This window comes from Hemicordylus capensis, chromosome 2 (assembly GCF_027244095.1).
Source record: "Hemicordylus capensis ecotype Gifberg chromosome 2, rHemCap1.1.pri, whole genome shotgun sequence".
Taxonomy (NCBI): Eukaryota; Metazoa; Chordata; class Lepidosauria; order Squamata; family Cordylidae; genus Hemicordylus; species Hemicordylus capensis.
In genome coordinates, this window is record NC_069658.1 from 394,575,956 (window position 1) to 394,592,599 (window position 16,644).

At 45.5% G+C, this 16,644-nt stretch overlaps 1 protein-coding gene across 1 annotated transcript in view; it reads left to right on the forward strand.

Moving 5' to 3' along the window:
* The window catches only part of JPT1 (Jupiter microtubule associated homolog 1), a 21,948-nt gene continuing 5,304 nt past the window's right edge, over nt 1-16,644 (forward strand). The window contains exons 1-4 of the mRNA XM_053297647.1: nt 1-307; nt 10,000-10,142; nt 10,966-11,060; nt 14,523-14,544. Of these exons, the coding sequence (XP_053153622.1) occupies nt 252-307; nt 10,000-10,142; nt 10,966-11,060; nt 14,523-14,544 (316 nt within the window). The 5' untranslated portion in view covers nt 1-251. The remainder of the gene's footprint in view (nt 308-9,999; nt 10,143-10,965; nt 11,061-14,522; nt 14,545-16,644) is intronic.

Below are 16,644 nucleotides of genomic sequence, written 5' to 3' on the forward strand. Positions count from 1 at the left end.
GCAGTGAGCTGGTCTCTGAGGTTTGGAGGCGGAACAATATCTGGAGTGGCGTGAACCTGACTAATGAGAGGGGGAAAGCGGGTTTGAACTGTCCAATGAGATGACCTAAGCGACGATGGCTATAAAAAGAGCTGCCAGTGCCGGGCGGTAACTGCAGTCGTCGCCGGTGATAGCAGGGCTGGGAGGTGCGGGAAAATCATCTCCCGCTAGCCGCTTCCTCGGGCGCTTCCTGACTCCCATCTTCCCCCGCCATGACCACCACGACCACCTACAAGGGGATGGACCCCAGCGGCCGTAGCAGCTCCAGGTTCGCCGGGGCAGCAGGGGTGGCAGTGCTTGAGACGGTTTGCCGGGAGAGGAGGCTGGCGGAAGAAGGTTTCGGTTTCCTTCTCCCTCCAGCGCATCCCCTGCCGCCGTGTGCGCATGTAGAGGGGAGCGACAGGGTCGGGTTTTGGGTCAGGGAGGGTCCGTGTTGGCCGTTCGGGAAGAGGGCGAGCGGCGCTCTCTGTGGGTTCAGGCCAGGGGCTCTCGGGCTTCCGTGGAGCTCGGCTGGCTTCAGGGCACGTGAGGCCCCCCCAGTCCTGGGTGGGAAAAGGGGGGGTGGTGGGTTTCCTCGAGGGAGACTGGCCAGGCCTGAGCCGCCGCCGCCCCCCCCCCCGGGAATCTGCAGTGGGCTGGTTCTGACGTTGGGGCTCCCCGTGCCCGGCATCTGGGGAGGCGTCTCTGCCCCTCTTGCCTTGCGGTGGCTGCTGGTTTGGCTTGTCCTCGGTTGCGAGGAGGGGCGCCCGTCCGGGCTCCGTCGTTGCTTACGGCAGAGCCCCCCTCTCCGTGGAGTGACGCTGTGGCTTCTCGTCGGCCCGTGGCGCTGGGGCTGGCGGCTTCACTCACGCCTTCCGCCTGCGCTGAGAAAGAGCCGCCTTCCCCGGCATGATGAGGCTGCCTACGCAGCTGGCAGCTCGCTTCTTCCTCTCCGTCGGTTGCCGGGGGCGGGGTGGGTCTCCTCCGCTCAAGGCCCGCGTCTGTCTCCGGGCACACGGCACGTCTCTTCTCCCCGCCACCGCCATCCCCGCTCGCTTCCTGCCTGCCTTCCTCTCTCTGCTTCTACGTATTGATAGCCCTGAGTGCAGTGCAAGCCGGGGCCCCACTTCCCTGGCCTTGGGAGTGCCTGCCGTAGGGAATGGACGGATCGCCACACCCTTTTGTTCTGGGGTTGGAGCCTGGAACAAGCTTCTGCGGGCTCTTTTTTTTCCCTTTCTTTTTTTTTTTTTGCCCAGGGGCCGGAATATTTTCTTCGTGCGTTTGAAGAACTCTTGGTCCCCAGCTCCACTTTCTTGGGCTCTTCTTTCCCTATATACGCTTTGGGACTTGTGAGAAGCCTTGCGGGTGTGTGTGTGTCTCGGCCATCTAGGAATTGGCTCTGGGGCCTCTGAACGATTCGTGTCGTGCTTGGCATAATCCTCCCCAAAGAAACAGCTGGGGGGGGGCGCGAGGGCGGGGGCGAGCTAGAAGGCTAGGCTGCCTTAGACTGGCTCAGCACAGAGCGATCAGTGCGCCTTGGCCTCCCCGCCTAACAAAGGAGGCATCTACTCCTCCCCGATCAACCTTGCAGCTGGATTAGGTGCTCTCAAGCGCTTTTGCGTCACCCCCGGCACATTTCGTTGGCTTCTTTTTTGTCTTGTGTATCTTGCTAGCGAATGTCTGAGTCTGGTGGCACTGTTCCTGTAAGTGATTACTCCCTCACACTGGGTGGGGCTTGAGCACACTTCTATTGTCTGGTATCTGTGGCCATCTCTACCTGTTAAGCCAAGGCTTAGAGGCTGTGAAGATGTCAGCAACTTCCCTTGGCATCTGGAAAAGGCAATCCCCAAATTGATCCAACTTCTCCCTGTCATTGGAACCTCAAATAAGACTTAATCTTGCTAGGAAGTGAAGGTGTCAAAAGTGTATTGTGTGTGGTTCTTATAACTGGATTACATACTAAGAAACCTGTTCTGGCACTGGTGCTGCTACTCTGAGCAAGTGGCAAACTGCTCAAATCCCTACAATGCTGCATTGGCCATTCCTTGTATTACAAGGGAACCATTTGGGGAAAGGAGAACTATAGACCTTCTTGGAAGAGACAGCATTAAGGGAATGATGTCTCTTGGAACAAAGAAACTTCGTAGAGGCCGATGTGCTTAGACTGAGAAATCAAGATAGTGAACAGGCTAGTTGATCTAGACAGGATGAAACTAAGGACTTAGGTGAAACCAAGATTTAAAACTTGCTTGCTGTGACACTTATTCAGTTTAAAGTCTTGATCTTCTAATTGGCTTCTCGGTAACCTCACAAAATGCTAGTGGGGTGAGAGTGTGAGAAGATTGAAAAACCTTCAGGGATGTATTTTTAGGGGGATGGGGGACTGGTGAAAATCACCCCTCCCTTCCCTGCATATGTGTGAAACATTCTTACATGCATGATGTTTATATGTGAGTCATGGCGCTCCTATATTTGAGTGTACTGGTTTTGTCCCAAGTTAACTCATAGTTCCATGGCTGATATTGGGGAGGTTGCAGTAGAGCCACTACCACTACCAAGTGTTGCATGCAGAAGATCCCAGGAATGAACCCTAGCATCTCCAGGGAAAGAGTTGGGCAAGACGTTGTCTGAAACCATGGCCTGTCAGCATAGACTTTTGTGAGTTAGATGGACCAGTGGTATGGCTTTGCAGAAGGCAGTGTGCTATGTGATGTTGTACAGTCACTTAGCTACTTTTCTAGAGCAGTGATATCAAGCAGCAGTGAGAGTGCTGCCATTGATTGGGGAGGCAGGGAGCTATGGGGGTGAGTGGGATGACAAAGTAAATCAATCTGTGAATGGTACTAGCGAATGCTCAGAGGGAAGTGAAATTACACTAAAATATTGCTATAGAAAGTTCTTGCTTCAGAGCAGATGCTTTGGAAGGGCGGTATAGAAATTTAATAATAATAATAATTATTATTATGTTGGTATTGACCTGAGTTGGAAGAATCACAGGTTGGCTGAATTCAGCAAATCCTCTTCAGAGATGGATGCTTGTGAATTATGTGGTTACATTAAAATTGTGTTGCCTCTACTTAAATCTTTCAGAAGTGCATAGATTGGAAACCAGCTTCTGGAAGGTCCTGTCTCTTTTTGAAGCCTTAACTCTGAAAGCCTTGCACTTCTGTGTTAATATGAACAGAAACATGGGTTCCCCTTAACATTTTGAATTGGGAAGTGCAAATTTCCCCTCATTTGCATAAATTTTTCTCTCGGACATTATTATACAAATGTTCCTGATGCACTAAATAGACTTGGCATTTTTGACCTGTTTACAGTTTTTTAAAACGTATCTGCCATCTTTTTCTTCACAGTATCCTATTAGAAATTTTAGAAATGAAAATTTTTCCACACCTCATCATCATCATCATCATTATTATTATTTGGTGTGGTTATTATAAAGCTGTTGCTGCTTTGAAATAAATTGAAGCAGTCTTGTAATACCAACTTGTCTAGATACTTATGAAGAAAGTTAGCCTCCTTGCAGTACAACAAGGAAGTGTTTTAAAAATGCTACATATACTACCCTTAGGCCCCAAAGGATTAACATAGGCTTGTGCATGCAAACAGACTCACAACTTTTGTCGTACTTGTGTGTAGGGATGTGATTCGAGGTCAAATCGAATCGGCCAAATTCTATTTCTATTCAAACTCTAATCTGATCAGATTCTATCTGAGTTGGATTCGGTTTGGATTTGGATTGATTTGGCCCACTTCTGAAGGTCCTAGGGGCACCAAATTTGGGTGGTGGGTAGGTCCCCATGGGTGTCATCTACCACCCAGATTTGAATGCAGCGGGACACTTGGTTGATTTTTAATGGGTGTTTTTTAAAAAAACTGCTTTTGTATATTTCTGCCATAGAAAATAATGGGGATTCTTAGTTCCCCTATCCCTAACATGGACCCCAGCTTTAATTAATTATTAATAATAATAATAATAATAAATATTATTATTATTATTATTTTAAAAAAAGCTAAACTCTAGCCCTTGTAGAAATGGAGTTAGGGAGCAAAATGTGCAGTCACTATTTTTCAAGTGTTCGGATTCTTTGGTGTATAATAACGTTTCCTCAAAATGAATCCTTATGAGGATTCATTTGCACACCTTTTATTTCTTCTGTTAATTTTGACCCCACTGTGCTTTGCGAGTGGGGATGGGGAATTAGTGGCATCCCATCTGCCAACTACCCCCCAACCCAAAAGCCACTGGGGTATTCGGTTTATATCTTAGGAATTTTTGAGGTGTTTAGACTCTTTAGTGTGGAATGAATCCTCACAGAGATTCATTATGGGGAATGATTACTATGTTTACTAGACACCAAAGAGTCTAAACACTTGAAAAAATTCTTAGAACATAAACTGAGTAGTACCCCATTGCCTTGTGGGTGGGAGGCACTGTTCCCAATGTGTGCGCTCACGCACTTTCTAATGTGCGCGCTCAGTTAATTTTAGATACCGCTCAGGTTGAATCAGGAAGGCCCCACTCTGAATATACCTGTGCGCACATCGCCTTGACACTGCCACCCAGAACAAAACTCATTCTGCAAACAGATGGAAAAAAAATTAAAGAGAACACTGGTGGGAGGGGGGTGTAGTTGCAACTGTCCAGAGAGTCAAAATGAATAGAAGAAATAAAGGTGTGTAATGAATCCTCATAGGGATTCATTGAGCAAAAATTATAAAACACCAAAGAATCCAAACACTTGAAAAATAGTGACCACACATTTTGCTCCATGACTCAATTTCTACAAGGGCTAGAGCTTAGCTTTTAAAAAATAAATAAATAAATAAGAAAGAAAGCTGGGAATCTGAGGGAATTAATAGGAGGAACCTGAATCTCGAATCTATTTGAATTTGACACAATTTGATTTCAGCTCAAATTTGGCTAGGAGTGTCTGGGCAGATTTGTTTCAAGCTCGAATCACCCAAATTGACCAGATTTGGGTAGAACAGATTCGAATCCAAATCGATTTGCACATCCCTACTTGCGTGTAAAGCTGAATCGAAGTAGATTTTAGTCTGTAATGATTTCTCAGTTGTTCCCCTGCCCCATTTCCTCTTCAGTTTCATTGGGCTCCTTTGCCTACATTAAAGGGATTTGTGGATAGAAATTGTATGTGTCCTGTGATGGTTCACATATTCAGTTGCTGCATATACATTTACAACAGTAAATATGTGAAGAACCCACATGTATGTTGCAAGAAAATGATGGAAACCTGAATTCCTTGCCAGAAAGCACTTCAATTGGGAACAGTGTCTGTAGGAATCCAGTGGTTGTGTTGAGCTTTTCCTGCACTCTTAAAATGCCCTATTCATGTAGATGGCCCTTGAAGAATGAACTAAGTTCCAGTATTACAATTATTTTAATTCAGGAGCCACCTGTATAATGGAGGTGGATCATTTCCAGATAGTCTTTGTGATATGTACATTCCTTGCAATCTGGTAGGCATTTCTCTGTCACAGCTTGTGGAATCTTGGAACATCGAGGCCACGAGGGCGTTAGATGAAATTGCTCCCAAGCATCCTCTTACGGTTTGTAGATCCCGGCTCCCTTGGTTCTCTGAGGAGCTTAGGGAGATGAAACAGACCAAAAGACGCTTGGAACGCCGTTGGAGGAAAACTGGTGCTGAAGATGACCGAATACAACTACTTGCTTATATTTGGGAATATTCTAGGATGATAAGAGTGGCGAAATCCCACTATTTCTCCGCTCTTATCACATCAGCTGACTCTCATCCAGCGGCCTTATTTCGGATTACCCACTCCCTTCTTAGGAGAGAGGAGCCAGTAGATATTCATTCAGGCCGCTGTGATCAATTTGCTCAATTCTTTGCTGATAAAGTCACCCACCTTCAGCTAGAGTTGGTCTCTACTTCTGTAGGATCTGATCAGATAGAGGAGATTCTGCCCTGCAATGTTATATGGGACACCTTTGAGTTGGTCGAGGATATGGACACGATTCTCTCAGGTATGGGTGCGGCAACATGTTGCTTGAATCTTTGTCCCTCCTGGCTGGTTAGAACAGCTGGTGGGAATGTTAATTCTTGGCTATAGGAGGAACTCGTTAAGTGAGGGCTTTGTACCAGCAGCCCTTAAAGAGGCAATAGTTCGCCCTCACTTGAAGAAACCCTCCCTGGACCCTGAGGTCCTTGACAACTATAGGCCGATCTCCAACCTCCCTTTTGTAGCGAAGGTGTTAGAGAGGGTTGTATGTGCCCAGCCTGAGAGGGTCTTAAAGGCAACTGGCTATCTTAATTCTTATCAGTCGGGTTTTAGGCCTTGGCATAGCACAGAGACAGCATTGCTCACTCTGGTAGATGCCTTCTTCGAGACCTTGATGAGGGTAGTGTCCCTCCTGGTCCTTCTAGATCTCTCAACGGCTTTTGACACTATCAAACATGCTATCCTCCTTGACCGCCTGCGTAGGTTGGGTATCGGGGGCACTGTCTTACAGTGGTTCCGTTCTTACCTTAGCGGGTGTGTCCGGTCGGTATGCGTTGAGGACAGATGCTCTGACCCATGGCCACTCCTTTATGGAGTTCCCCAGGGTTCAGTTCTTGCCCTTGTCCTCTTTAACATCTATATGGAGCCGCTGGGTCAGGTCATTTCTCAGTTTGGGGTGAGATTTCACCAATACGCTGATGATACTCAGCTGTATATTGCCATCCCAGACCATTCTGGAGATGTTGTTTCTGTGCTTACTCGATGTCTGGAAGCTGTTAAGGTCTGGATGAATCAAAATAAGCGCAGACTGAATCCCACCAAGACTGAACTACTCTTACTCAGCCCTCGTACCGGCCAACAGCTGGATGTGAACCTTGTTTTAGATGGGGTGGCGCTGCCCCTGAAAGAATTTGTACATGACTTGGGGGTCCTTTTGGATTCGCACCTCCTGCTTGATGGAGGCTGCAGATGAAGGCTTTAGCCAGAAGTGCCTTTGCCCAGCTCCATCTGATTCGTCAATTACGCCCTTCCCTTGATCGGCAAGCATTAAGGACAGTGACCCATGCCCTTGTTATCTCCCGCCTAGATTATTGTAATGCCCTCTATCTAGGGTTACCTTTGAGGACGATCAAAAAGCTACAACGGGTCCAGAATGCAGCAACTCCTTTACTTATGGGTGCCAGAAAATATGACAGAGTAACACCTCTCCTGCAGTCATTGCACTGGTTGCCTATTCGCTACCGAGTTCAATTTAAGGTCCTGGTTTTGACCTTCAAAACCTTGTGGGGTTTGGCACCTGTTTACCTACAGACCCGCCTCTCCCATCCAGTTATATCCTGTCCGGTCAGATCTGGTCAGATGGCCCTTTTGTCAGTCCCCGATTTCCGAGAGGTTCGGGGAGTTAGAACCCGTGAAAGGGCTTTCTCAGTTGCCGCCCCACTTCTCTGGAATTCCCTTCCCCTGCAGATTCGTTTAGCTCCTTTGTCGATTTTTAAATCTTTATTGAAGACTTTTCTTTTTCACCAGGCTTTTACCCTGTAGTTTATCTATCTCCCCCCCCCCCGGTTAGTTACCTTAGTTTTATTTAGAAAGTAATTTTAATGCTATCTTGTTTTGCATGCTTTTGTACACCGCCCAGAGTCTTCGGAATGGGCGATATATCAAATGTTTTAAATAAATAATTAAATAACTAAATATGTACTGTTGTAGCTTGTCCTTTGATGTATGAGCCAAAAGTCATACTTTACCACATTACTACCTAATCACTTGAGTTGCCCTAATAGAACTGACGATTAATGGCTAGGAGATGCAGCTTTCTTATCTAGACCAAAGTTTGCTCTTAGCTCTGCTCTTGGAGCATTCCTGAATGAAATTCTAAACATTCTTGTGAATATGAAAGATGTGCTGCACTTCTGTAATATGTTCTGATCAATAACTGAGAAATATAAGTGATTCCAATTGTCATGCTGGCCTAATAATCCACGGTTATACTCTGGAACAATGAGCAGCTCCTCACATCATGCACACAGCAGCTACCGTATTTTATGGACTATAAGACGCACCTTAATTTTAATCCAGTTTTTCAGAGTTTTTGAGCTTTCCATCTCCCCTCCAAGCCCTCCCACCGTGCCCCGCTCTGTCCTTTCCCTCCTTCTGCCAGCAGCAGTGAGCCCACGTTGGTGACCCGCGGCGGCTGCTGGTTGTTGCCCTCCTTCTCCACCTCCTCTTGTGCCTCCGGCGGCTCCTGCGGGCTGGCGCTCGCCTGCGCGGGCTCGTCTCCGGGTCGGGCCCCGCGTCCCCTCAGAGGGCGGTGGCTCAGCAGCCTCCCTCACTGCAGCAGCATCGGGGCGGCAACCGGAGGGAGCCCGGGGAGGGGGGCGGCAGGCGGGGTGACTAGGCTGCTCCCGGCAGGCCCCGGCGAGAGAGGAAGGGAGGTGGTAAGCGAATCCTCCCTGCTTGCCCTTCCTCCCCCCCCCCTTCCTGACAAGCCCTAAACTTCCAACTTCTCCCCGGCTCCAGCCGCACAATCCAACATGGCAGGGAGTGAGGAGTGGACGAGACCAAGCAGCGCGAGTGGAGAGGGGAGGACGGGGCTAGAGGCGAAGCAGCCGGTACAGGGAGCAGCAGCAGCAACAGCGTCAAGCTTTTCGCAGAAGGGCCCGTCCGCGCCTTCGCTTTCCCCTCCGCCCTCCCTCCTTTTCTGGAGTATAAGACGCACCTGAATTTGGGCGGATATTTTTTGAGGAAAAAAGTGCGTCTTATACTCCGTAAAATACAGTAACTTTGCATTGTGGCAAAGTAAGATACCCAAGTAACTCCGTTGGAGGTCTCTTAAACTGGATGTTGTCAAAGCTTTCGTACTTTCACATCACAGCAGTGTTCTGCAATGTGGTCTAGCTGTTGCTGTGCCATAAGGCCATCCATATACTTGCCTACCTATTAGCTTGTGGAATAGAAATTGTACTGGTGTGATCCTTTGCCAAGGTAATCTTCCAACTAGAAGCTGGAAATCCTTACACTTTGCTATTTTGTCCTCATAGCCAGGGTCTGTTCAGAACTACCCGATGCATGCACATATTCAGCTAGATACTTCAGAAGGGTAAAATACTGCAGTCTTCCTGTAGCCTCACCTTCTGTGGATCTTTCTCCTGAATACTGGCATAGCTTAGCCTTGATATTTATGAGAGCCAAGTTGGCACACTCTGAATTTGAGTTGGAAGGGACCTTGGCAACTTTCTAGTCCAGCCCCCTGCTCAGAGTACGAAACCATTACCAGAGGAGAGCTGGTCTTGTGGTAGCAAGCATGGCTTGTCCCCATAGCTAAGCAGGGTCCACCCTGGTTGCATCTGAATGGGAGACTAGAAGTGTGAGCACTGCAAGATATTCCCCTCAGGGGATGGAGCTGCTCTGGGAAGAGCATCTAGGTTTCAAGTTCCCTCCCTGGCTTCTCCAAGATAGGGCTGGGAGAGATTCCTGCCTGCAACCTTGGAGAAGCCACTGCCAGTCTGTGCTGACAATACTGAGCTAGATGAACCTATGGTCTGACTCAGTATATGGCAGCTTCCTATGTTCACATCCTGGAAAGATTGTCGGACAAATGCCTATTGTGTGGGGCACTTTGTTAAGATGAAATGCTGGCATTGAAACCTGTATTTGGATTGTCCTGTGAAAATACCTTTGGGGTTAAGCATGTGTGATGGCAAGTTGTTCAATATTACTCCTAATAGGTTGTGGGTCATCATATCTTGGCTTCTCTGTATGGCCATCTCCACCTATTCAAATTGCAAATTAGTGCTTCAGTCTGATTCTTTCCTTTATGTATGATAAGTAACTAATTTGAAATGAGTTGTGTGTTGCCCCCTACCCCCATGACTAACAGACTTGGGTGTAAGGGGTTTTTAATTGTACATAGCTGGTGTGAACTTTAATGTCACCTTATATACACTGTAACCTTGGTATAACTAAAATACTGTAAACTCCTGAATCCTTTTCCAGGGTTCTTCGTCCTCCAGGTGGTGGTTCCAATTTCTCAGTGGGATTTGATTTGCCAAAAGACCAACCAGTGCGAAGAAACAAAATGGCATCTAGCATCTTTGGGACTCCAGAAGAGAATCCACCTTCCTGGGCTAGGTCAACAGGTAAAGCTGCTTCCTTTATTAAAAAAAGGAGATGCCGATGCTTAAGGGTCTGATCTCAAACACACTTGGGTTTAGTGAATGTGATGTTGAAAAATGTGCCTTGTGTTGGAGCTTTAAAACAGCTTTTGTCTTTCATGAAATGGAGAATGGGCAACCTGGGGCTTGTTTATGGTAGAGTGGTCCCAGATAAGTGAAGATCCTGAACATTGTCAGGGAGGGGCACTGAAATTACTAGGAGCACTAAAATTACTGAGCATTGTTCCAGCATGTGGTAATAGTAACATTGTACCAAGCAATTGTCTGCTTTAACTTATCTCATATAAAATTGCTGCATCACCTTCCTTAGCAAAGGGGCAGGTTCTAGCCTGAAGACATGCTAATTACTGATCCTTAATCTATTGCTTGTTAGGATGGGCTGTGCCAGTTACACCAAATTGCCAGCAGGAACTGAGGGATGTTCTGGTGCTAGAGTAGCTGATATACTAAGCAGATATGTTATAATGTAAGTGAATATTGAGTCACTTGACTTCTGTGACCCCTCTTCTGTAAGTTAAGAAGACTGTGCAAAACTATAAGAATCAAGTAGGTCAAGATGTTAACTTTTCTTGTACCCAATTTTTAATGTGCAAAAGCACACATTAAGTACATTACTTCCTTAAATATTGTGTGACTTTGGTAAAGTTAGTATCCTGGTAGATACTCAACATTGCAGAAACAATTTTGGTGAAAGGAGGGGTTCAGCTTATGTTAGAAATGTTAACCATGATGCATTTATTTACATAGAAACATGCTAAAGTGACTTAGTGGTAACATTTTCTTGCAGCTGCAGCAGCTGATATCAGTGAAAGTTCTGAAGCACCTGGGTCAGAAAGGAGAAGCTCTACTGATGCAAACTGTGGAGACTATGTAGATCCAAAGGTAAGAGCTTGTTCACCTTTACTTGTCAATATTAAAAGGGTAGAGGGAGCTCAACAAAGACAAAGATTGTATGCTGGCCCTTAAAGAGAGACCTTTAAGAGTGATGGGGAGCCAGCGTTCTCTAATTTTTTTCATCTGTGTGCAGAATGAGTTTTCTTCTGGGTGGCAGTATCAAGGCAGTGTGTGCTCATGTATATTCAGAGTGGGGCCTTCCTGATTAAACTTGGAGCGGAGATTCCTGCCTACAACCTTGGAGAAGCTGCTGCCAGTCTGTGAAGGCAATACTGAGCTAGATAGACCAATGGTCTGACTCAGTATATGGCAGTTTCCTATGTTCCTAAACCTGAGCAGGATCCAAAACCAACTGAGCGGATATCAAATAACATGTGAGCGCATGTGCACACCTCAGAGAGAACACTGGATGGAGCCCTCTTTTAAGAGCTCTGTTGGGAAAGCACAGGGAAGGGCTACACTTCACAGTACTCTGTGCACTCCTTCCAAAATGTTGCAGGAAGTGGCCTCAATTTTCCTTAAAAAGGAGTCCCACTGGTAGTTGGTACAGCACTGGTGGGAATGGTTGTCTCCATATGGTGCCGGGGAGCCTGTGCAGAATGCTTTGCTTTGGTTGAAGCTTCACACAGGCCCAATAAACAATTAGTCAGGGAGCCGCACTTTGATTGGAGCCAGCACTGTCTCCCAGGTCTTACAACAAAGCATAATGCACTAGCAGATCACTTCTCAGGATATGACCACCACTGATTTTGTCTTGGGCTGTAGAAGAAACAGCAGATCATTTTGGCCAAGGAAAGGGTCCATTGGATCTCAATACTGTGGTTTGGTTCCAAAAGGGTTAAATGACTATTACCACTTATCAGAGGCAGGCATCTACGAGTCCACATGTCAGTGATGAGTGACCCTAGTCCTCTAGTGAGCAGGACAACAAGAGATCCTCACTAGAAGTCTGATTTCCACTTTTGAGAAGGGAAGAAATGGCAGGAATGCTTTCTGAGCAGTAGAAGAAGGCTTCCACCGCTTCTCTTACCATCTCCATATCCCAGTGTGAATGACCCACTGCTCTCTGTAGAGCTCTGCCTGTGTGTCAGAAAAGGATCTAAGAGAGAGGATAGGTGGCAACCACAAATGACTGGCTATTGAGCAGTTTCATACCCTGCTCGAAGGTATGCTGTGACTATTGTAATGTGACAATTCACAATGGGATTGCTTGTGTATAGAGTGACCCAAGGGCCTTTGTCAATTTAATGAAACAAGTAGACATCTCCATTAGGAAATTCTATAAAGAAAGTTAGGCAGTAGCATTCTTATCCATGAACCCCAATAGATTGAGAGTATCCTAGCTGGGAAAGACCAAAAGATATTGAGCAGAATACAGTTTGATGCTAACAGAACCTTTTATGAGGTCTGTTAACCTTTGAGAACATAATCTAGAAATTATTTATGAGGGAGCTGCTTCATTTCATTACTGATGGTGGGGGGCTATTCGGGCATTATTGGGGGGAAATTACTAATAGGCCATCTGTTAAGCATGTTTGCAACATTATATTCTTCCTCTTACTTTTCCTATTTTGGTGTGAATTTTGGCTCTTTAAAGAACCCATGTTCTCTGTGTTGTGTTTGAAGATATTGAATATCTTATAGAATACTGTAAAGGTAAAGTGTGCTGTCGAGTTGGTGTCGATTCCTGGTGACCACAGAGCCCTGTGGTTGTCTTTGGTAGAATACAGGAGGGGTTTACCATTGCCATCTCCTGTCCAGTATGAGATGATGCCTTTTAGCATCTTCCTATAAGGCTGCTGCCCAATATAGGTGTTTCCCATAGTCTGGGAAACATACCAGTGGGGATTCAAGCCGGCAACCTCTCTCTTTATTTGATTCATAGTTATCTCTAAAAAAGAGCTCAAAACATCAGACTCTTTTTTTGTGTGTGTGTGATTCAATAAATCAGACTTTCTTTTTTTTTTTTTTAACTTCGGTTAATCCACTCTCTTTTTCAGCAGGAGAATTCATCAACTTTAAGAGAGATGGCTCAACTGACTTATTCTGTTCCTTTCTCTTTTACTGTAACTCTTGGTAGAGGATTAGCTCCTGAGCAAACGGCTGCTTTGAAAAGATTGCTTTTGCTTGTTTTTTGAAGGTGGACTCAGATGACATGTTAATAGCCTAATAGCTTGCAGTCTTTAGTTTGCGAATGCTATAGTGTGTCTCGATTTGATGGTAACTTGTGCATTTGTTAACATGTGAGCCACTTGTTCTTACTATCTCAGTGTCTGAACTTTAAAGCCTTTTATTATGAAAAATCCCACGTAGCTCCTTGGATGGAAGGTGATCTCTTATGGGAATGCCATAATGTTCTTTGTACTCTGTATTGCTTTTATGCTTTTGTTTTAAATTTTTAATCAGATTTGTTTTATATTTTTAGCTTAATATTTTAATTGTCTCTCTTACAATCTTGTCTTTAAATTTTGCTGTAAACCGCCTTGGGATTGTTTTTAATTAAAGGCAGTATATAAATTTAACAATAAATAAATAAAACAATAAAATGCAGCACAATTATTTTGCTTGGATGTCTAGAATCCCAAGCAGTGGTCCCTCTCATTTTTTCATCTCTTTGTAGAATGAGTTTTGTTCTGGGTGGTAGTATCAAGGCAGTGTGTGCGCACTTGCATTCAGAATGGGGCATTCCTGATTCAACCTGAGTGGGATCTAAATTGAACTGAGCAGACATCCAAAAGCTTGTGAGCACGTGCACATGTGCACGCCTTAGAGGGAACACTGATCCCAAGTATTGTAGCAAGCTGGATCATCAGACTTTCATAGATTTGAGCCTTTTGCATGATGGTAAGCCACATAATGGCACAGTGGGGAAATGACTTGCCTAGCAAGCAAGAGGTTGCTGGTTTGAATCTTCGCTGTTATGTTTCCCAGACTGTGGGGAACACTTATATCGGGCAGCAGCGGTATAGGAAGATGCTGAAAGGCATAATCTCATACTGTGAGGGAGATGGCAGTGGTAAAACTCTCCTGTATTCTACCAAAGAAAACCATAGGGCTCTTTGGTCGCCTTTTGGCTACAGGGAGCCATTTTATTTATTTATATCTATGTAAACCACTTTGGGTACTTTTGATGAAAAGCAGTATATAAATATTTGTTTTCATATCTCTGCAAGTGAGTACTTTAGACGGCTGCATTTAAAAAAAATGTATTATGTTTTGTAAACTTCAGGCATTTTTGGAGATGTGGGATATATATTAAATATTGGTCTAGAAATAGTAGGGAAATGCTCATCTGTCTTGAGATTTGTGATTACATTCATTTTCTGCACTCAGTTTTAAAGATTTTCTACTATACTGCCTGTTATCATTGGGTGGGGTGGCTACAGAAGTAAAATTTTATAGTTTGTGTTGCAAAGAACAGGAACTAACCTTTTAAAATTATTTTTCCAGGGTGGTGAAGTTGAGGTTCCTGGTGAGTATCTTTTTTCCTTCTTCCTGGCTTCTAGAATTGAAAGCTAAAAGAAATTCCTCCCCAGTTGGAGGAGGATGGACTGATAAATGTTTACAGAAACTACTTTAATTGTATAAAATAGTGCCTGTGACGCAACTTAAACTGAATTTTTATTGCAGCATTTGTATACCAGCAGCATTATGCACTGACGGCTCTATCTGGATTAATGTGGGCTGAGATGGGGAGGGAAGGTGCTAGGGGTGTGCAATTCGGGTTTTCGGTGATTCGGTTCGGAACCCGAACCGAATCACCCCCGCTCTGTGCCCAAATCTGGGCTACCCGAATCACCCCTGATTTGGTTCAGATTCGGATTAAATCCGAATTGATTCGGGTAAGAAAAATGGGTCCCGGGGCAAAATAGTGGGGTGGGGTGGTAGTGCCCAATGGTTGGAGGCTACCACCCAAATTTCAGGGGAATTGGGCAAAGGGCTGATTTTGGGGGAATTTTTGAAGTTTTAGTGTCTTTGGGGCAGATCGGGGGCATAGCGTGGGATCTGGGCAAAAAGGGTGGGGTGGGGTGGTAGTGCCTAATGGGTGGAGGCTACCACCCCAATTTCAGAATGATTGGGCAGAGGGCTAATTTTGGGGAAATTGTTGAAGTTTACGCGTCTTTAAGGTTTTCCCCATAGAGAAGCATTGAGGTGTCAGCAAATGTATAGCTTCACGCGGGGGGCAAAGGGGTGGCCTAGAGCAGTGTGGGGTTGGTGGTAGTGCCAGGTAGGGTCAAGGAAGCTACCTGAATTTTTTCAAAGGATTTGGGCAGAGGGCTAATTTTGGGGGAATTGTTGAAGTTTACGCGTCTTTAAGGTTTTCCCCATAGAGAAGCATTGAGGTGTCAGCAAATGTATAGCTTCACGCGGGGGGCAAAGGGGTGGCCTAGAGCAGTGTGGGGTTGGTGGTAGTGCCAGGTAGGGTCAAGGAAGCTACCTGAATTTTTTCAAAGGATTTGGGCAGAGGGCTAATTTTGGGGGAATTGTTGAAGTTTACGCGTCTTTAAGGTTTTCCCCATAGAGAAGCATTGAGGTGTCAGCAAATGTATAGCTTCACGCGGGGGGCAAAGGGGTGGCCTAGAGCAGTGTGGGGTTGGTGGTAGTGCCAGGTAGGGTCAAGGAAGCTACCTGAATTTTTTCAAAGGATTTGGGCAGAGGGCTGATTTTTTGGGAATTGTTGAAGTTTATGTGTCTTTAAGGTTTTTCCTCATAGGGTATACATGGAGCTTTCAGCAGCCCCATAACTGCACTTGGGGGGTGCTGGGGTGGCCCAGAGCAAGTGGCAGTGTAGTGCACATAGGGTGCCACCCTATAGGGTGCAGGGTTCTGTTGTTTCAGAGGTATTCTGAGTGTGGATTCTATGATAGCTAATGAGATTTTCAATGAAACACCATGAATCCACTCTAATTTGCTATCATAGAATCCACACTCAGAATACCTCTGAAACAGAACCCTGTACCCCAAACTTCAAAAATTCCCCAAAAATCAGTCCTTTGCCCAATTCCCCTGAAATTTGGGTGGTAGCCTCCATCCATTAGGCACTACCATCCCACCCCACTATTTTGCCCCTGGGACCCAAAATTCGAGCTGATGTCACATCAGACCTTTTTGCATTCAGACGAATGGAGGCAAAAAGGCGGGAAATTCAAAGAGATGTCATCCTGAATCACCCAAATTTTTTGGGCACTAATCAGGGGTGATTTGGCTTGGCCCCAAAAAATATCGGGGGACATCTGAAATTGCTTGTTTCGCGCACAGATCGATCTGTGCCCGAAATCTTTTGCACATCCCTAGTAGGTGCTTCAATGTGCTGTGCGCATACGTGTCGGCTTTCTGAAGCTCTTTGGTCTAATTTAGGCTGTATGCAAGGATCAGTTCACGCATCCATAGACATGAGAAACTTAATTCTCTGTCGGGCACATGGACCTAGGAGTATGCCTTCCATTACACAAATAATGTGCAGATGGGTATGTATACATCATTCTGTACATGAACATTTCAATTTCTGCCACTTGCACATTTCACCTTAAAGGATAGCAGGAACTGGAAGATTTGTGTGGCAAACATATGT